General features: G+C 38.5%; 5 gene segments (V, D, J or C); all 5 read left to right on the top strand.

Moving 5' to 3' along the window:
* The first annotated feature begins 4,702 nt into the window (after positions 1–4,702).
* LOC130184752 (Ig heavy chain V region MC101-like) lies at positions 4,703–5,231 on the top strand. The segment is given in 2 exon segments: positions 4,703–4,745; positions 4,840–5,231. Coding segments are annotated over 2 exon segments (435 nt in total).
* A 3,028-nt stretch (positions 5,232–8,259) lies between these two features.
* LOC130184751 (Ig heavy chain V region 914-like) lies at positions 8,260–8,708 on the top strand. The segment is given in 2 exon segments: positions 8,260–8,308; positions 8,398–8,708. Coding segments are annotated over 2 exon segments (360 nt in total).
* A 710-nt stretch (positions 8,709–9,418) lies between these two features.
* LOC130185223 (Ig heavy chain V region MC101-like) lies at positions 9,419–9,900 on the top strand. The segment is given in 2 exon segments: positions 9,419–9,490; positions 9,587–9,900. Coding segments are annotated over 2 exon segments (357 nt in total).
* Positions 9,901–12,049: 2,149 nt separating this feature from the next.
* On the top strand, positions 12,050–12,501 carry LOC130184749 (immunoglobulin heavy variable 3-53-like). The segment is given in 2 exon segments: positions 12,050–12,098; positions 12,188–12,501. Coding segments are annotated over 2 exon segments (363 nt in total).
* A 2,544-nt stretch (positions 12,502–15,045) lies between these two features.
* LOC130185225 (Ig heavy chain V region 914-like) lies at positions 15,046–15,499 on the top strand. The segment is given in 2 exon segments: positions 15,046–15,094; positions 15,189–15,499. Coding segments are annotated over 2 exon segments (360 nt in total).
* The last annotated feature ends 708 nt before the right edge of the window (positions 15,500–16,207 follow it).

Below are 16,207 nucleotides of genomic sequence, written 5' to 3'. Positions count from 1 at the left end.
AAGTGGAGACCATGATGATTGATGATATTATAGAGGGTGAGCACATAGACGATGAACAGGAGAGGACTAAGCACAGAGCCCTGAAGAACTCTTTGGGACAGAGCAGCTCTTTGTAGTTTGATGTAATGTATCATTTTCCTGAAATTCGTTTTCAAAAGATTCTTATATCTTTTGAAAATATTATCTGTTTTATTCAGTAGGACACATGCACTAAATTTAACTGTAATTTATGTAGCTTTTACATTTTAAAAATATGTAGTATGTTTGCAAAAGAATACCTTCTTTCCAGGGTTTCAACATTTTGTTAATTTCATCCTGATGCTGAAATACTCTGCATGCTCACAACACAAACAGCCATTTAAGTGTATCTGTTTTCCATGTTCCCTTTTTAGACCTGCAGAGGGAGGTCTATGCAAACTCTTCCTTCATTATAAGCACAACATCAGTAATTGTCAAATCACTTGAGGTAGAAGCACCAACACTGTTTTATACATTTACAGTGAGAGTTTGATTGGAACCACTCAATTGCAATCTTCAATAAAATCATGATTGCCTTGAGTTTATTATTTTTGGTTACAATTCATGGTAAGATAATCAACTCCTAAGTTACAAAGTAAAATGTTTGTTCTGTAAATGATTAATATTTTGAAGTGTGAAAGATAATAATTGTTGTTTCTTTACTTACAGGAGTTTGGACTGAAATCAAACTGGACCAACCTCCATCTGAAGTGAAAATACCGGGAGAGACAGTAAAGATTTCATGTGTCACATCTGGTTATACCATGACGAGTAACGCTATTAACTGGATAAGACAGAAGCCAGGGAAAGCTCTGGAGTGGATGGGGTGGATAAACACAAATACAAACACACCAAGCTATGCCAGCTCCTTTCAAAGTCGTTTCAGTTTTACCCAAGATGTGTCCAGCAGCACTCAGTACCTCGAGGTCAAGAGTCTGACAGCAGAAGATTCTGCTGTTTACTTCTGTGCTCGACAAAGCACAGCGACTGAAGACAGAGGAGCAGCTGCACAAAAACCTCCATAGACAACAAGTCTATGGAGAGATCACAATGACATGGGTATTCCAATTAGCAGCATTCAAATGTGTTTAAATTTTAGTTATTTAAAATTAAGTTTATGTTAGTTAATATATATATATTTACATGACCTTGTTTGTAATTTCTTTAATTAATTTGTTACAGACAATTTAACATTTCAAAGTGAAAACCAAAACTTAAAAGAAATTAAGTTGCTCATTATTGACAGGCTGTACAAGTAGAGTACAAGTGTGGCTGACCAGTTAAAAGTCAGTGATAATACTTTTGTAAGTGGCTTTTACAATGTGGTGATTTTATTTTGGACATGTTAAACATTAAAACTGATTTTTAAGAATCAAAGACAGAATTTGATTTGATTCGTTTGATGTTATCATTAATTGCAATCCAGTCAACTGAGAGCTATGTCTACCTTAAATGAATATTACCAGTTCTTATGTTGTTCAATAAGAGCCAATTAGGACCCTAATGAAGAAAACTCTATCTTGGTGAAGTTTATTTATTCATTCAACCTTTATTTATACTTGGTCCAATGAGAACAGTTCCAATCTCTTTTGCATGAACACCATGTGCACACAGGACAATAAAAACAAAAGTTCTCAAAAGAAAAAACATAGGTAAGACACAAATGTATATTTATTTATGTGTATACATATATGTCTGTGTATATACAGTATATACACACGCACACACTTATTTTTTGAATGTTAAGAAGTAGAAGGCAGACAAGGACTAGCTTCTACACTTATACCAGCAGTAACATCAGTATACTAGAGGCAATGGAAGGAAGGAAAGTGGTTTCTTTAAACATAAAATCTAATGTTATCCTCTTAAAAATAATCCATAACGGGTGGGTGTAGGCCCCAAATGCAGCACACAGTACAACAAAAACAGACATTTATTTCTACCAAGGCAGAAACTGGAGCTGAGAGGTAAATCTAAAAAGCTGTTAGAAATCTTCCTGGTAGACCTGGAGGTTCTAGCTGAATGAGCCAGCACGGGATCATGCAGACCAAAATCCAAAGTCACAATAGCAGTTTTCAAGGTCGGGGACAGAAGGCTGAAGTGATTTCCAGGGTTCAGATCAGAAAGGCAAGTCTGGGACAAACAAGTTCAGCAACAGTGAATCAGTCAAAGAAATATTGAAGAGTCTTGGATGGAGAAAAGTAAAGAACAATCTGGCAAAGAATGACTGGAAAGTTGGTGTTTGTATACTGGGTGAGTGTAATCAGGAGTGGCTAATGCAGGGAGGTGCAGGAGAACAGGGTGAAAGGAAAACTACCTACTGGGAGCTGGATGACAGGGAATGCTAAAGTGAGGCAGATGACCTGAGATGCACAACAGTGACATAATCTGTTACTATCATTTCTGCTGTGAAATGACCAAATTCTGTCACAATACCCCTTCCAGCTGTGCTGTTCAACACTTGACTGATTACTGCTTGAAAATAATCAAGCAGATTACATGAGTTAAAGTTTAGTTATTGTAGTGGCGATGTTACTACAGTAACATCACAACTATAATTTTCACCACATAAGAGATTCAAGAGTAATCTACTTCTCTCCTCCCTGTGAGGAGGAGTCAATGCAAAACTCAGATGTCTTCCACCTCTACTTATCTGACTGCAGAGAGGATGACAGAGAACAGTGGACACACAGTTTAACATGATGGACTATAGGACAGGACTGCTGCTTTTAACTCTCTGCTGGGCAGGTGAAGAGTTTCACTGATATTGAGTTGAATCTGTTTTCAAAAGTTTCTCAAGTTATATCAAATGACTGATTTCTTTTTCATCTTGACAGGTGTTGATGGTCAGACTCTGACAGAATCTGAACCAGCGGTTAAAAGACCTGGAGAATCCCACAGACTGACCTGTACAGCCTCTGGATTCACATTCAGTGACTACTGGATGAGTTGGGTCAGACAGGCTCCTGGAAAAGGACTGGAGTGGATTGCGAGTGTTTACAACAGTGCCAACATTGCACACTCTCAATCAGTCCAAGGCCGGTTTACCATCTCCAGAGACAACAGCAGACAGCAGCTGTATCTGCAGATGAACAGTCTGAAGATTGAAGATTCTGCTGTTTATTATTGTGCTCGAGACTCACAGTGACTGGAGTTGGTTCAGCAGCTGTACAAAAACCTACAGTCCTCATCATTATCATGGAGCTAGATCTTGAAGAATAACTGTATTTTTATTAGCTAGTTGTTTTTGTTGTTCATTAAATTGTGGAAACTGGCCCCAAGAAGGATCATCATTAATGAACATTAAACATCAAAAACATAAAAATGGTCTTACTGTAGTTCACAATTCACAGCAGCAATCTGGTTGCTGAAATCAATGGTATGAGTATAAATTAACAGAAATACTATGTCCTATATACATACAGTTTTAGGTGAGTTAGAGTAACAACTATGTCGAATGCATCACAATATGAGGGTGAAAAATAATTTTCCTTTATAAAAACAGTAGAGCTGTGTCAGTGTAATGTGACCTTCTTTTCTCCCTGATCTGAACTGACTGACACTCAGCGCTGAACTACAGATTTATAACTATATCAAATATAAAAGTTGAACTGGTGGATCAGCAGTGGCTGCAGCTTCAACTGTTACATCAGTTGCACTTCACCATCTCACTCTCTCAAAGAGATTTCAAGATAAACAGCTGGAGGACTGAAGGAGCTGCTGCTTATTCTTGTGTTTGTGAGACTTTGTGATTTAACCTGTGTAGAAAGTGTATAAGAGTGATGTGCAATTTGTACTTAATGAATATTAATCTCTCTACATTTTTCTCACGAACAAACATGAAAATCTGGTCAAACACACTGAAATAGGAAGAAAAATCAGAACATCTTTATTGTTGGTGTCTCAGTCTGTTTTTAAGCCTTTCTCTCTCGACCATATATTGTAGGTCCACTTTAAACCTTTAGAGGGCAGTTAAAGTCTTGTTTTTCTCTCCTCTGTCTCTGTAATGAGACAGTTACAGCTGCTCATCTCCTTCATCTTAACTAACTGATCTCTGAACCATCGGAGAGAAAGAGATTTTACATGTTTTCATATATTTTAAAGTTCTAATTTAAAAACTTATTGGTGTTAATTTGATGTTGGAAAGTGAATCAAAATGTTTGAGGAGTTCTTTGAAATAGTTTCCACTGTCAGAAATGATCAACTAAGTTAATTAAATAACAGACGAGGGTTAGTGCATCATGTCTACAATATATAAAAAGTGGATCTAAAGATGACCGACCAGAAGACTGAAGGTTCAGCTGTTTATTGGTGTTCGTATGTGATAGTGATTAAATTATTCTTCTCTGGGAATTTCTTTACTGAGCTGCAGTGAAGTGATGGTAGACGGTATATTTGATACTAAAAAGGGTAAAGCATTTGAAAATACCACTTGTTCTGTTTAACTTTTAACTTTTTGCATGAGAGGATTTTTGTTTTTCATATTTAATGTAAAAGTGCAAACTCCCGACTTTCTGCAGGAAACACAAGAGCTTACATGATGTATGATTTATTTATTTCTTCACTTTGAGAAATTTAGATATTTAGCAATATGCAAATGAAGGGTTCCTCATAAGGAAGTGGAGTGTGTGTGTGTCAGTGAGAGGACAGAAGAGCTCACATCAGTTCAGCTTCAACATCCACCATGTTCTCTGTGGTTCTGATACAGCTGCTGGCAGCTGGATCCTGTGAGGAGCTTTCAGTGGATTCACACTAATAAACACATTAGAAACACTGAATGTCAGTGAATGATGGAGATAATGTTGATTTCTGTTTCCACAGGTGTGTACAGCATTGATCTCATCCAGCCAGACTCACTGGTTGAGCAGTCTGGACAGTCTTTGACCATCACCTGTCAGGTCTCTGGTTATTCTCTGACTGATGACAGCTATGCAACAGGTTGGATCAGACAGCGTGAAGGAAAAACAATGGACTGGATTTTCCATCAGTGGGGAGGAGGCAGTGGCAACTTTTATCAAAACAATGCTCTGAAGAACAAGTTCAGTTACAGCAGAGACATGTCTGCTGGTACAGTGATGATAAAAGGACAGAATCTACAGCCTGAGGACACAGCTGTGTATTACTGTGTACGTCACCCCACAGTGACAAAAACCACCAACACACCTGCACAAATACTCAGCAACATGCAACTCAACCACAAACACAAGTTATAATACCTAACAGTACCCTGCTTAACCTACTATGTAGTTGAAAGTTTATGGAATTCATTGAATGTTACAGGGAATTTTTGTTACTGCTCTAACTTCAGCTGAGATCAATGTAGAAGACACATTTACCCTAGTTTTAGGAACATTATGCCACATTTTTATTTATTCTTTTATTTTTGTGTATAGTGATGCCAAAAGAGAGGGGAAAACATTTTTCCTTTCCATGAAATGGGCTGCAACATAATCTGAAAAATCTAATAGCTCTATCTGATCAAGTTATGAATACTTATGCCAAAAAAAAAAGATTGACAATGGTCAATAAGTACAAATTATGCATTTTATAAAATTAGATTGAATAGATGAAAAAAAACTGAAAGACATCTCACTCACAGCGAGTTTGACTGAAGAAATAAATGAAAAAGATGAAATGCCCATTGATTAAAAGGCAGGGACAATTTTCAAGAGTTACAGTTGACTGTGTAATAAAATCAAAATATCATAAGCAGAAGTGATTTCCAGACATGATTTTACTCTGCAGGTATAATAACACTGAACAGACTGTTCTGTTGGCTCCAGTTAGACCAAAACTGACGCTTCATGTGTTTGATTCTATGCAAACTCAGTGACCTTCCTTGTTACTCAGCTATAAAAACTTCAGATCAGACTGTCAGTGGAGTTCACAGCTCGTCAGCTTCACCATAAACCATGTTTTCTGTAGCTCTGCTGCTGCTGTTGGCAGCTGGATCCTGTGAGTCTCTCTGGATTTGTCATAGTCAACATTTCTTCTCTTGCTGTAGAACTTGATCATTTACAACAAAACATTTTCTTTTTTAACAGGTGTGAAGTGTGAACAGTTGACACAGCCAGCCTCTGTGACTGTGCGGCCAGGTCAACGTCTCAGCATCACCTGTCAGGTCTCTTATTCTGTTAGCACATATGCCACAGTTTGGATCAGACAGCCTGCAGGGAAAGGACTGGAGTGGATTGGATGGATATATACTGAAGCTTCATACTACAAAGATTCACTAAAGAACAAGTTCAGTCTCAGCTTAGACTCTTCCAGCAAAACAGTGACTCTGAACGGACAGAATGTGCAGCCTGAAGACACTGCTGTGTATTACTGTGCCAGAGAGTCACAATAACACAAACCATCAGTAGACCTGAACAAAAACCCCTCAGTGCCTGAACACTTGTAACATGAAGCCACCAGAGGAGGAGCCCTCAGACCACTAATGATTTCACACCAGCTCACTGTTGAAGAGAGAAGCAGTCTTTGAACATATGTACTAATGAAGTAGTCAAATGAATGTAAATATCAAAGTATTTTTTTTCACAATGTGTTGGTTTTAAGTCAATATGCATGACTTTAGTGGATAACTACACTTAACAACTACATTGTTTAAAAAAAAGAAGAAAAACAAGTAACATTTGATTATTACCTAAATGATAGCTGCATTTGTAGCTTCTCTTACAATTTAAATAAAGAGCACCGCTAATGAAAATCAAGTTTTATGTCAACATGTCCACGCGTTTTTTTATATGATATGAGACATCATTAGCAAAAGCAGTCAGCACCATGGAACTGCAGTGAATTAATGACAGTCTCAAAAGAACAGATTCAGACAGCCTGGGTTTCTCATCTCAAAAAACCTAAGGAACAAATCCCGTCAACTTCTGGGGGGTAAAAGAAACCCAAAATCATTTTAGTACAGAGAGCAAGACTTTGCATTAGCTCAGCCACTAACACTTCTTTACTGCACTGCCAGTTACAAGCAAACAAGATACTAAACGACATAAAAAAAATAAAAGATGTCAATAGGCTGACTGTTCTGATATGTCTGCTAGAGGCCAATTTTGGTGCACAACAGATTCCTCATATGGGTCTTGGTCTGACTGAGACTCACACATGTGGCTGAGTCTCTCCGCTGTTGTAACCATCTTGACATATACTGTTCTTTCACTCCAGAGTATTTTTATATACTTTAAAACATGTCTGGAGGGTAATTTTAAAAGTTCCTCCCTAAAAATGTTTTAAACTATCTAAAAAATGATTTGCTGTGATTAATGTTTTGTGTAACATGGTTTTCCCACATTAAAATTGAAAATAAATGTTGAAAAATTGGGGCTGGCAGATCATATACACTTCATTCCTCATTGGGAAATTCTGGATCAGGCCTTGTGCCCTGCCCACCACTGCTGCATGTGCTAGGTTGACAGGTGAAAGAGCAGAGCGTAGATAGTTGGCATTAGAGGAAACATCAGTGACTCAGCCACATGTGTGAGCCTCAATCAGACCCAGACTCAGATGAGGAGTCTGTTATGACCAAAATTGGCAACTAACGCACGTATCAGAATGGTTAGCGTAGTTAGCATCTTTTATTAGTTTATGTTGTTTGTTAGCTTGTAATTGGCGGTGGCTGACACAGTGTGAGTGGTTGTGTTATTTGCTATTGCAAACTCTTGCTCTGGGTACTGACAAAATTTCAGGTTTATTTTGTCCATTCTACATCCCAACAATTTGATAGGATTGGTACCTTACATTTGTATTTGTGGAAATATGTAGTCATGGCTTAGACTGTTTACTTCGCTCATGATATGTCTTGTATTAAACACCTAATGGACATTTTATCAAGGTTAAAAATGTGATATTCATTGGAGGGGGTCTTAAATAAATAGCCAATGAGAATAATAATATAATGAACCTTATTTTGTATTGGGTACATCTGAAGTGTTTCTATATAGCGCCTTGACAACGACAATAGTTAAACATGACAGTTGAAGAAGAAGAAAAGTCTTAACATGATCTACTCTGCTTAATAATAAAAGGCAACAAACTTAAAGAATGAAACGTCCATGAGGGTTTCTTGGAGGATTATAACTCATGTACAGTAAACATTCATTCTGCAGTTTCATGGTTTATTGTTTCATTCTCTCCTCCCTGTGAGGAGGAGTCAATGCAAAACTCAGATGTCTTCCACCTCTACTTATCTGACTGCAGAGAGGATGACAGAGAACAGTGGACACACAGTTTAACATGATGGACTATAGGACAGGACTGCTGCTTTTAACTCTCTGCTGGGCAGGTGAAGAGTTTGACTGATATTGAGTTGAATGTGTCTTCAAAAGTTTGTCAAGTTATATCAAATGACTGATTGCTTTTTTGACTTGACAGGTGTTGATGGTCAGACTCTGACAGAATCTGAACCAGTGGTTAAAAGACCTGGAGAATCCCACAAACTGACCTGTACAACATCTGGATTCACATTCAGCAGCTACTGGATGGCCTGGATCAGACAGGCTCCTGGAAAAGGACTGGAGTGGGTTGCGAGTGTTTACAACAGTGGCAACATCTACTACTCTCAGTCAGTCCAAGGCCGGTTTACCATCTCCAGAGACAACAGCAGACAGCAGCTGTATCTGCAGATGAACAGTCTGAAGACTGAAGATTCTGCTGTTTATTATTGTGCTCGAGACTCACAGTGACTGAAGTTGGTTGAGCAGCTGTACAAAATCCTACATTTCTCTCCTTTACATCTGAACTGACAGACCATGAGAGACAATTATATGTTTATTTTTTATTTTATTTGTTGTTTGTAATAAAATTTTGAAAAATTTACAGCAGAGGAAAGATTTTGAATAAAATTCATCAATTCATCATCATTTATTATTTCACATGATCATACACAGACACACACACACACACACACATACTGCTACAATGCAATTTTTCTTTTTGTTTAAACTGATTCTTGTTTTATATCTTTTTTTTTCTTTTTTCTTTAAAATATATTTTTTGGGGCTTTTTATGCCTTTATTTGATAGCACAGTAGAGAGAGACAGGAAATGGGGAGGCAGAGAGAGGGAGAATCACATACAGTACAGGACCATCCGATGCGGGATTCGAACAAGGCCACTGCAGCGAGGACTGTAGCCCATGGTGCGCTTGCTCAACCCACTGCGCCACTTGATGCCCCCCTTGTTTTACATCTTTAATGTAAAAGTGCAAACCTCCAACGATCTGCAGGAAACACAACTCTTCATATATATGATTTTTTTATTCCCTCACTTTTGTATCAAAAGAGAAATTTAAATATTCAACAACATGTAAATGAAGGTTCCTCATAAGGAAGTGAAGTGTGTGTGTGTGTGTGTGTGTGTGTGTGTGTGTGTGTGTCAATGAGAGGACAGAAGAGCTCACATCACTTCAGCTTCAACATCAACCATGTTCTCTGTGGTTCTGATACAGCTGCTGGCAGCTGGATCCTGTGAGGAGCTTTCAGTGGATTCACACTAATAAACACATTAGAAACACTGAATAGTCAGATGAATGATGGAGATGATGTTGATTTCTGTTTCCACAGGTGTGTACAGTATTGATCTCATCCAGCCAGACTCAGTGGTTGTGCAGCCTGGACAGTCTTTGACCATCACCTGTCAGGTCTCTGGTTATTCTCTGACTGATAACAGCTACGCAACAGGTTGGATCAGACAGCGTGAAGGAAAACTGGAGTGGATTGTTCATCAGTGGGGAGGAGGTGTTCTTAGTCAAAACAATGCGCTGAAGAACAAGTTCAGGTACAGCTTAGACTCTTCCAGCAAAACAGTGACTCTAAATGGACAGAATGCGCAGCCTGAAGACACTGCTGTGTATTACTGTGCCAGACAGTCACAATAACACAATAACTAGCATCCATCTTTATTGTGCTGATGGATGTTAGTGAATAACTGTACTTCCATTTTACCTTCATTTATTGTTGGTTTTATAGAAACTGGCTGTGAGAACAATAATCATCATCAACCAACACAAATAATCATTAAAAATGTCTCAGCACCTTACTAACTGCTGATCATTGACTGATGGGTTTTTAAATGAAAGTGTGTGAGACAGATGTGCAATTGTACTTTATAGATGTTCCACTCAACTACACATCAGACAAGCTCATTACGTCTTTCTCTCAAATACACATGTGAAAAACCATATATTGTAAGTCGATACATGATCCTGGCTACTGTCACTGCTCATGTTTGCAGCAAATAAAAAAGTAAGCAAATCAGTGGATGTGGAACTGTTGCACTTAATGAAATGCTGTGCTCATATATTTGATGTAAAGAGGAGGGTGTAAACCTATTCTGTGAGGAAAAAAACTCAGATCATTTTAAAAGTGGATTTTAACAATTTGAAAAATACTAGACAGATTGTGAACATGGCTCACAGAAAGTAAGACTCCTGGTGGTTGGTCTGTTAGTTTCTATGGGTGTTTATCACCATCGTTATTGTAATGTTAATTTTTTGGATGTGTTTTGTTATATATTGAATGTAACTAAAAATTTGGTTTCAAAACATCATATTTTGACAAATAGATCACAAGAAAAGCAGAGATGCAATAACTATATATATAATATATATGTAATATTTCATTGATCATTTCAAATTATAAAATACAGTGTATATTGAAAACAAAATATCACATGTAAAGCGGTAGAGACTTCCCTTCATATTTTCACTCTCTAGATAAAGTAACACTGAACAGACTCTTCTATTGGCTCCAGTTAGACCAACACTGATGCTTCATGTGTTTGATTCTATGCAAACTCAGTGACCTTCCTTGTTACTCAGCTATAAAAACTTCAGATCAGACTGTCAGTGGAGTTCACAGCTCGTCAGCTTCACCATAAACCATGTTTTCTGTAGCTCTGCTGCTGCTGTTGGCAGCTGGATCCTGTGAGTCTCTCTGGATTTGTCATAGTCAACATTTCTTCTTTCATAGTATAACTTGATCTTGAACTTTGAACATTTTCTTTTTAACAGGTGTGAAGTGTGAACAGTTGACACAGCCAGCCTCTATGACTGTGCAGCCAGGTCAACGTCTCAGCATCACCTGTCAGGTCTCTTATGCTCTTACCAGCTATCGCACACATTGGATCAGACAGCCTGCAGGGAAAGGACTGGAGTGGATTGGAAGTGCACATGTTGGACACAGCACATACTACAAAGATTCACTAAAGAACAAGTTCAGTATCAGCTCAGACTCTTCCAGCAACAGAGTGACTCTAAATGGACAGAATGTGCAGCCTGAAGACACTGCTGTGTATTACTGTGCCAGAGAGTCACAATAACACAAACCATCAGTAGACCTGAACAAAAACCCCTCAGTGCCTGAACACTTGTAACATGAAGCCACCAGAGGAGGAGCCCTCAGACCACTAATGATTTCACACCATTTCACTGAGAGAAACTGCCTTCGAACATAGTTTTACATCTCCTCTCTCTTCTGATTGGCTGACTGTTTTCTGAGTGGCCAAATAAAATTATAACAGATTTCAAGTAAACACTCAGAGAAACCAAATCCTGAAAGGCTGAATGGGTCCAGGTGGGTCCCTCCTGGGACATTGCTGAGAACAGTGACTGCTTTGTTGTGACATCACAAAGTTAGGAAAATTCTGGCGGCTAAATTTTAGGGAATGTCTGAATTCATGGGTATGAAAATCAGGTTTAATTAAAATGTGTAAAAGCAAAGCTAGAGTTGTTAGTTCGGATTGGTTCATTTGCCTGGTGTTGCACCTTCCACGTTCTTGTTTTTCAAGTTAATGAAACAAACGGCCGAACTCCATCCTCCCTGCAGATGAGTTAATGTAAGATGAAACTGCAGAGAAGACAACAAACTTAGGTTTTACGCAAGGTAATGCTTATTAAGGGCAACCAACTTCCTCATTCCATTCTCTCCTCCCTGTGAGGAGGAGTCAATGCAAAACTCAGATGTCTTCCACCTCTACTTATCTGACTGCAGAGAGGATGACAGAGAACAGTGGACACACAGTTTAACATGATGGACTATAGGACAGGACTGCTGCTTTTAACTCTCTACTGGGCAGGTGAAGAGATTCTCTGATCTTGAATTGAATCTGTCTTCAAAAGGTTGTCACATTATAGCAAACGACTGATTTCTCTTTTGTCTTGACAGGTGTTGATGGTCAGACTCTGACAGAATCTGAACCAGTGGTTAAGAGGCCTGGAGAATCCCACAGACTGACCTGTACAGCCTCTGGATTGTCAATCAGTAGCAACTGGATGGCTTGGGTCAGACAGGCTGCTGGAAAAGGCCTAGAATGGATAACAGCTGAAACCAACGGTGGTAGCACCAACTACTACTCTCAGTCAGTCCAAGGCCGGTTTACTGTCTCCAGAGACAATAACAGACAGCAGCTGTATCTGCAGATGAACAGTCTGAAGACTGATGATTCTGCTGTTTATTATTGTGCTCGATTCTCACAGTGACTGGAGTTGGTTGAACAACTGTACAAAATCCTACACCAATTTTTATTGTACTAATGTATCCTTTAATTGTATTTGTATTTAACCTTTAGTTGTTGGTTTTAATGAAATTTGAACCAGGCCTTGAGAAGGATCATCATCATTAACCAAAACCAATAACCATTAAACTCATAAATATAAAAATTTCTTACTGTAATGATCACAGACATGAAATAACAGAATAAAATACAAATATGAGAAAACTAATACATGCTTATACCTAATGCAGTATATAGTATATTATGCAGTGTATATGTAGTAATACAGTAATATCTATGTGGAATCTTAGTGGGTCACAATATGAGGGTAAAATATATTTCCTTTATCAAACCACTAGAGCTCAGTCAGTGTCAAGTTTATGTATCAGATCTGCTTTTCCTATTGATCTGAACTGACTGACACTAAAATCCTGCACCGAACTAGAGATTTATAATCATATCAAATATAAAAGTTAAACTGTTGTATCAGCAGTGGCTGCAGCTTCAACCATTAAATCAGTTGCACTTCACCATCTCACTGTCTCAAAGAGATTATAAGATAAATAGCTGGAGGACTGAAGGAGCTGCTGTTTTTATTTGTGTGTGTGTGTGTGTGTGTGTGTGTGTGTGTGTGTGTGTTGTGTGTGTGTGTGTGTGTGTGTGTGTGTCTGTGTGTGTGTGTGTGTGTATGTGTTATATATGTGAGACTTTGTAATTAAAGCTGAAAGCTTCCAATTAGAGGAATCTTCGGCGCAGAGTCTAAACACTGGTGGTGGGGGAAAGGAATGAACTCCAGGGTTTGGCACATCTTCATAAGAGACACTCCAGATTGGATGGTTTGATTTGCAGTGCTAACATGACAGCTGAATTACAGCAGAGAGAGAAAACACCTCAGACGTTTTACAGCCCAAGTGATTGGCTAAAGGCCCTTGTGTCGGGTTGTTATTGGATGAAGATGAGAATGTGGTGGTGGAGGTTTGAGATCGTGGGAAACAGTGCGTATGACTTAGTCAATGAGAATGTTTGACTGATGACTTGGATTTGAAGGGTTTCTGCCATCATAAATGATCAATTAGAATAATCAAACAATTGTCTATTGTTGTTCTCTGTTTACAAAAAATGTCTTTTCTGTAAATGCAGGGGCATTTTCAAATAGTTGTTGTTCAGTGTGTAATGAAATCAAAACATCATATGTAAAGCAGACAATATGTCAAGACATGTTTTCACTCTGCAGGTATAATAACACTGAACAAACTTTTCTATTGGCTCCAGTTAGACCAACACTGATGTTTCATGTGTTTGATTCTATGCAAACTCAGTGACCTTCCTTGTTACTCAGCTATAAAAACTTCAGATCAGACTGTCAGTGGAGTTCACAGCTCGTCAGCTTCACCATAAACCATGTTTTCTGTAGCTCTGCTGCTGCTGTTGGCAGCTGGATCCTGTGAGTCTCTCTGGATTTGTCATAGTCAACATTGCTTCTCTTGCTGTATAACTTGATCATTTACAACAAAACATGTTCTTCTTTTTAATAGGTGTGAAGTGTGAACAGTTGACACAGCCAGCCTCTATGACTGTGCAGCCAGGTCAACGTCTCACCATCACCTGTCAGGTCTCTTATTCTGTTAGCAGCTGTCGCACACATTGGATCAGACAGCCTGCAGGGAAAGCACTGGAGTGGTTTGGAAGTGCACATATTGGACACGGCACATACTACAAAGATTCACTAAAAAACAAGTTCAGTATCGACTTAGACTCTTCCAGCAACACAGTGACTCTAAATGGACAGAATGTGCAGCCTGAAGACACTGCTGTGTATTACTGTGCTAGAGAGTCACATCACACAATAACACAAACCATCAGTAGACCTGAACAAAAACCCCTCAGTGCCTGAACACTTGGAGCCCTCAGACCACTAATGATTTCACACCAGTTCACTGAGAGAAACTGCCTGTGAACATATTTAGAAATGTTAAGAGTTCATTTAAAGGAATATAAATATCACAAAGCATATGTTCATGTTTTTATATTTAAAGTGTTAGTTTAACAAATAATCATAATAAGCCTAAAATTAACCTTACTCTGTTTAAAATATATAAATTCTAATATATGAATAGGTGGAGTATGAATCAATTATTCTCACTCTTATTCCTCCTGTGGTTTCTCTCCCTTGATGTCCTTAATAAATTGGTATGACATATGAAGACTGAGAAAATAATTCAAAAGTTCCTTCAACCTGAATCACCATAGAGGCAGTTTGACTCTCTGATAGGACCTGTAGAAGTGCTTCTGTAAAAGTGCTCCAACAATGGCAGGAGATACAGATAACCTGTTAAACATGATGCTGACTGTGCGTAATGATGGAGGACAACCACCGTAACTAGATGAACATCAATAATACAGTTTCATAGTTTACTGTTTCATTCTCTCCTTCCTGTGAGGAGGAGTCAATGCAAAACTCAGATGTCTTTCACCTCTACTTATCTGACTGCAGAGAGGATGACAGAGAACAGTGGACACACAGTTTAACATGATGGACTATAGGACAGGACTGCTGCTTTTAACTCTCTGCTGGGCAGGTGAAAATAGTTCATGAACTTCATATGACAGAGTTGAGCATTTCCTTGAGTTACCATCTTAATCCAAGTGGTGTTCTCTTTTTCATCTTGACAGGTGTTGATGGTCAGACTCTGACAGAATCTGAACCAGTGGTTAAAAGGCCTGGAGAATCCCACAGACTGACCTGTACAGCCTCTGGATTCACATTCAGCAGCTACTACATGGCCTGGATCAGACAGGCTCCTGGAAAAGGACTGGAGTGGATTGCCTGGCATGATACTGGTAGTGGCAAATCCTACTCTCAGTCAGTCCAAGGCCGGTTTACCATCTCCAGAGACAACAGCAGACAGCAGCTGTATCTGCAGATGAACAGTCTGAAGACTGAAGATTCTGCTGTTTATTATTGTGCTCGAGACTCACAGTGACTGGAGTTGGTTGAACAGCTGTACAAAATCCTATTTCCCATCTTTATTGTGCTGATGGATGCTAGTAAATGACTGTATTTTCATTTTACCTTCATTTATTGTTGGTTTTATAGAAACTGGCTGTGAGAACAATAATCATCATCAACCAACACCAATAATCATCAAAAAATCATTCAACAATTTCGGAAAAAACAGTTTTCTTTTCTCACAGTATTCACGTCTCAGCACTTTACTAACTGCTGATCAGTGACTGATGGGTTTTTAAATGAAAGTGTGTGAGACAGATGTGCAATTGTACTTTATAGATGTTCCACTCAACTACACATCAGACAAGCTCATTACATCTTTCTCTCAAATACACATGTGAAAAACTGGTTAAACAAACTGTAAAAAAATATTGTTGCTGTCTCAGTCTGTTTTTAAGCCTTTCTCTCTCGACCATATATTGTAGGTCCACTTTAAACCTTTAGAGGGCACTTAAAGTCTTGTTTTTCTCTCCTCTGTCTCTGTAATGAGACAGTTACAGCTGCTCATCTCCTTCCTCTTAACTAACTGATCTTTGAACCATCTGAGCTGAGGACTGACTGTAAGTAGGAAAAGGTTTTACACCTTTGTAGATATGACGTAAAACAATGAAACTATGATGTTTGAATGTGAAATCGATTTAATTTGAGAGTTTCCACTGTCAAAAATAATGAATTTGATTAA

Source organism: Seriola aureovittata, chromosome 17, assembly GCF_021018895.1.
Source record: "Seriola aureovittata isolate HTS-2021-v1 ecotype China chromosome 17, ASM2101889v1, whole genome shotgun sequence".
Classification (NCBI taxonomy): domain Eukaryota; kingdom Metazoa; phylum Chordata; class Actinopteri; order Carangiformes; family Carangidae; genus Seriola; species Seriola aureovittata.
The sequence above is the reverse complement of the archived record's forward strand: the minus strand, read 5'-3'. Positions and strand labels throughout refer to the sequence as shown.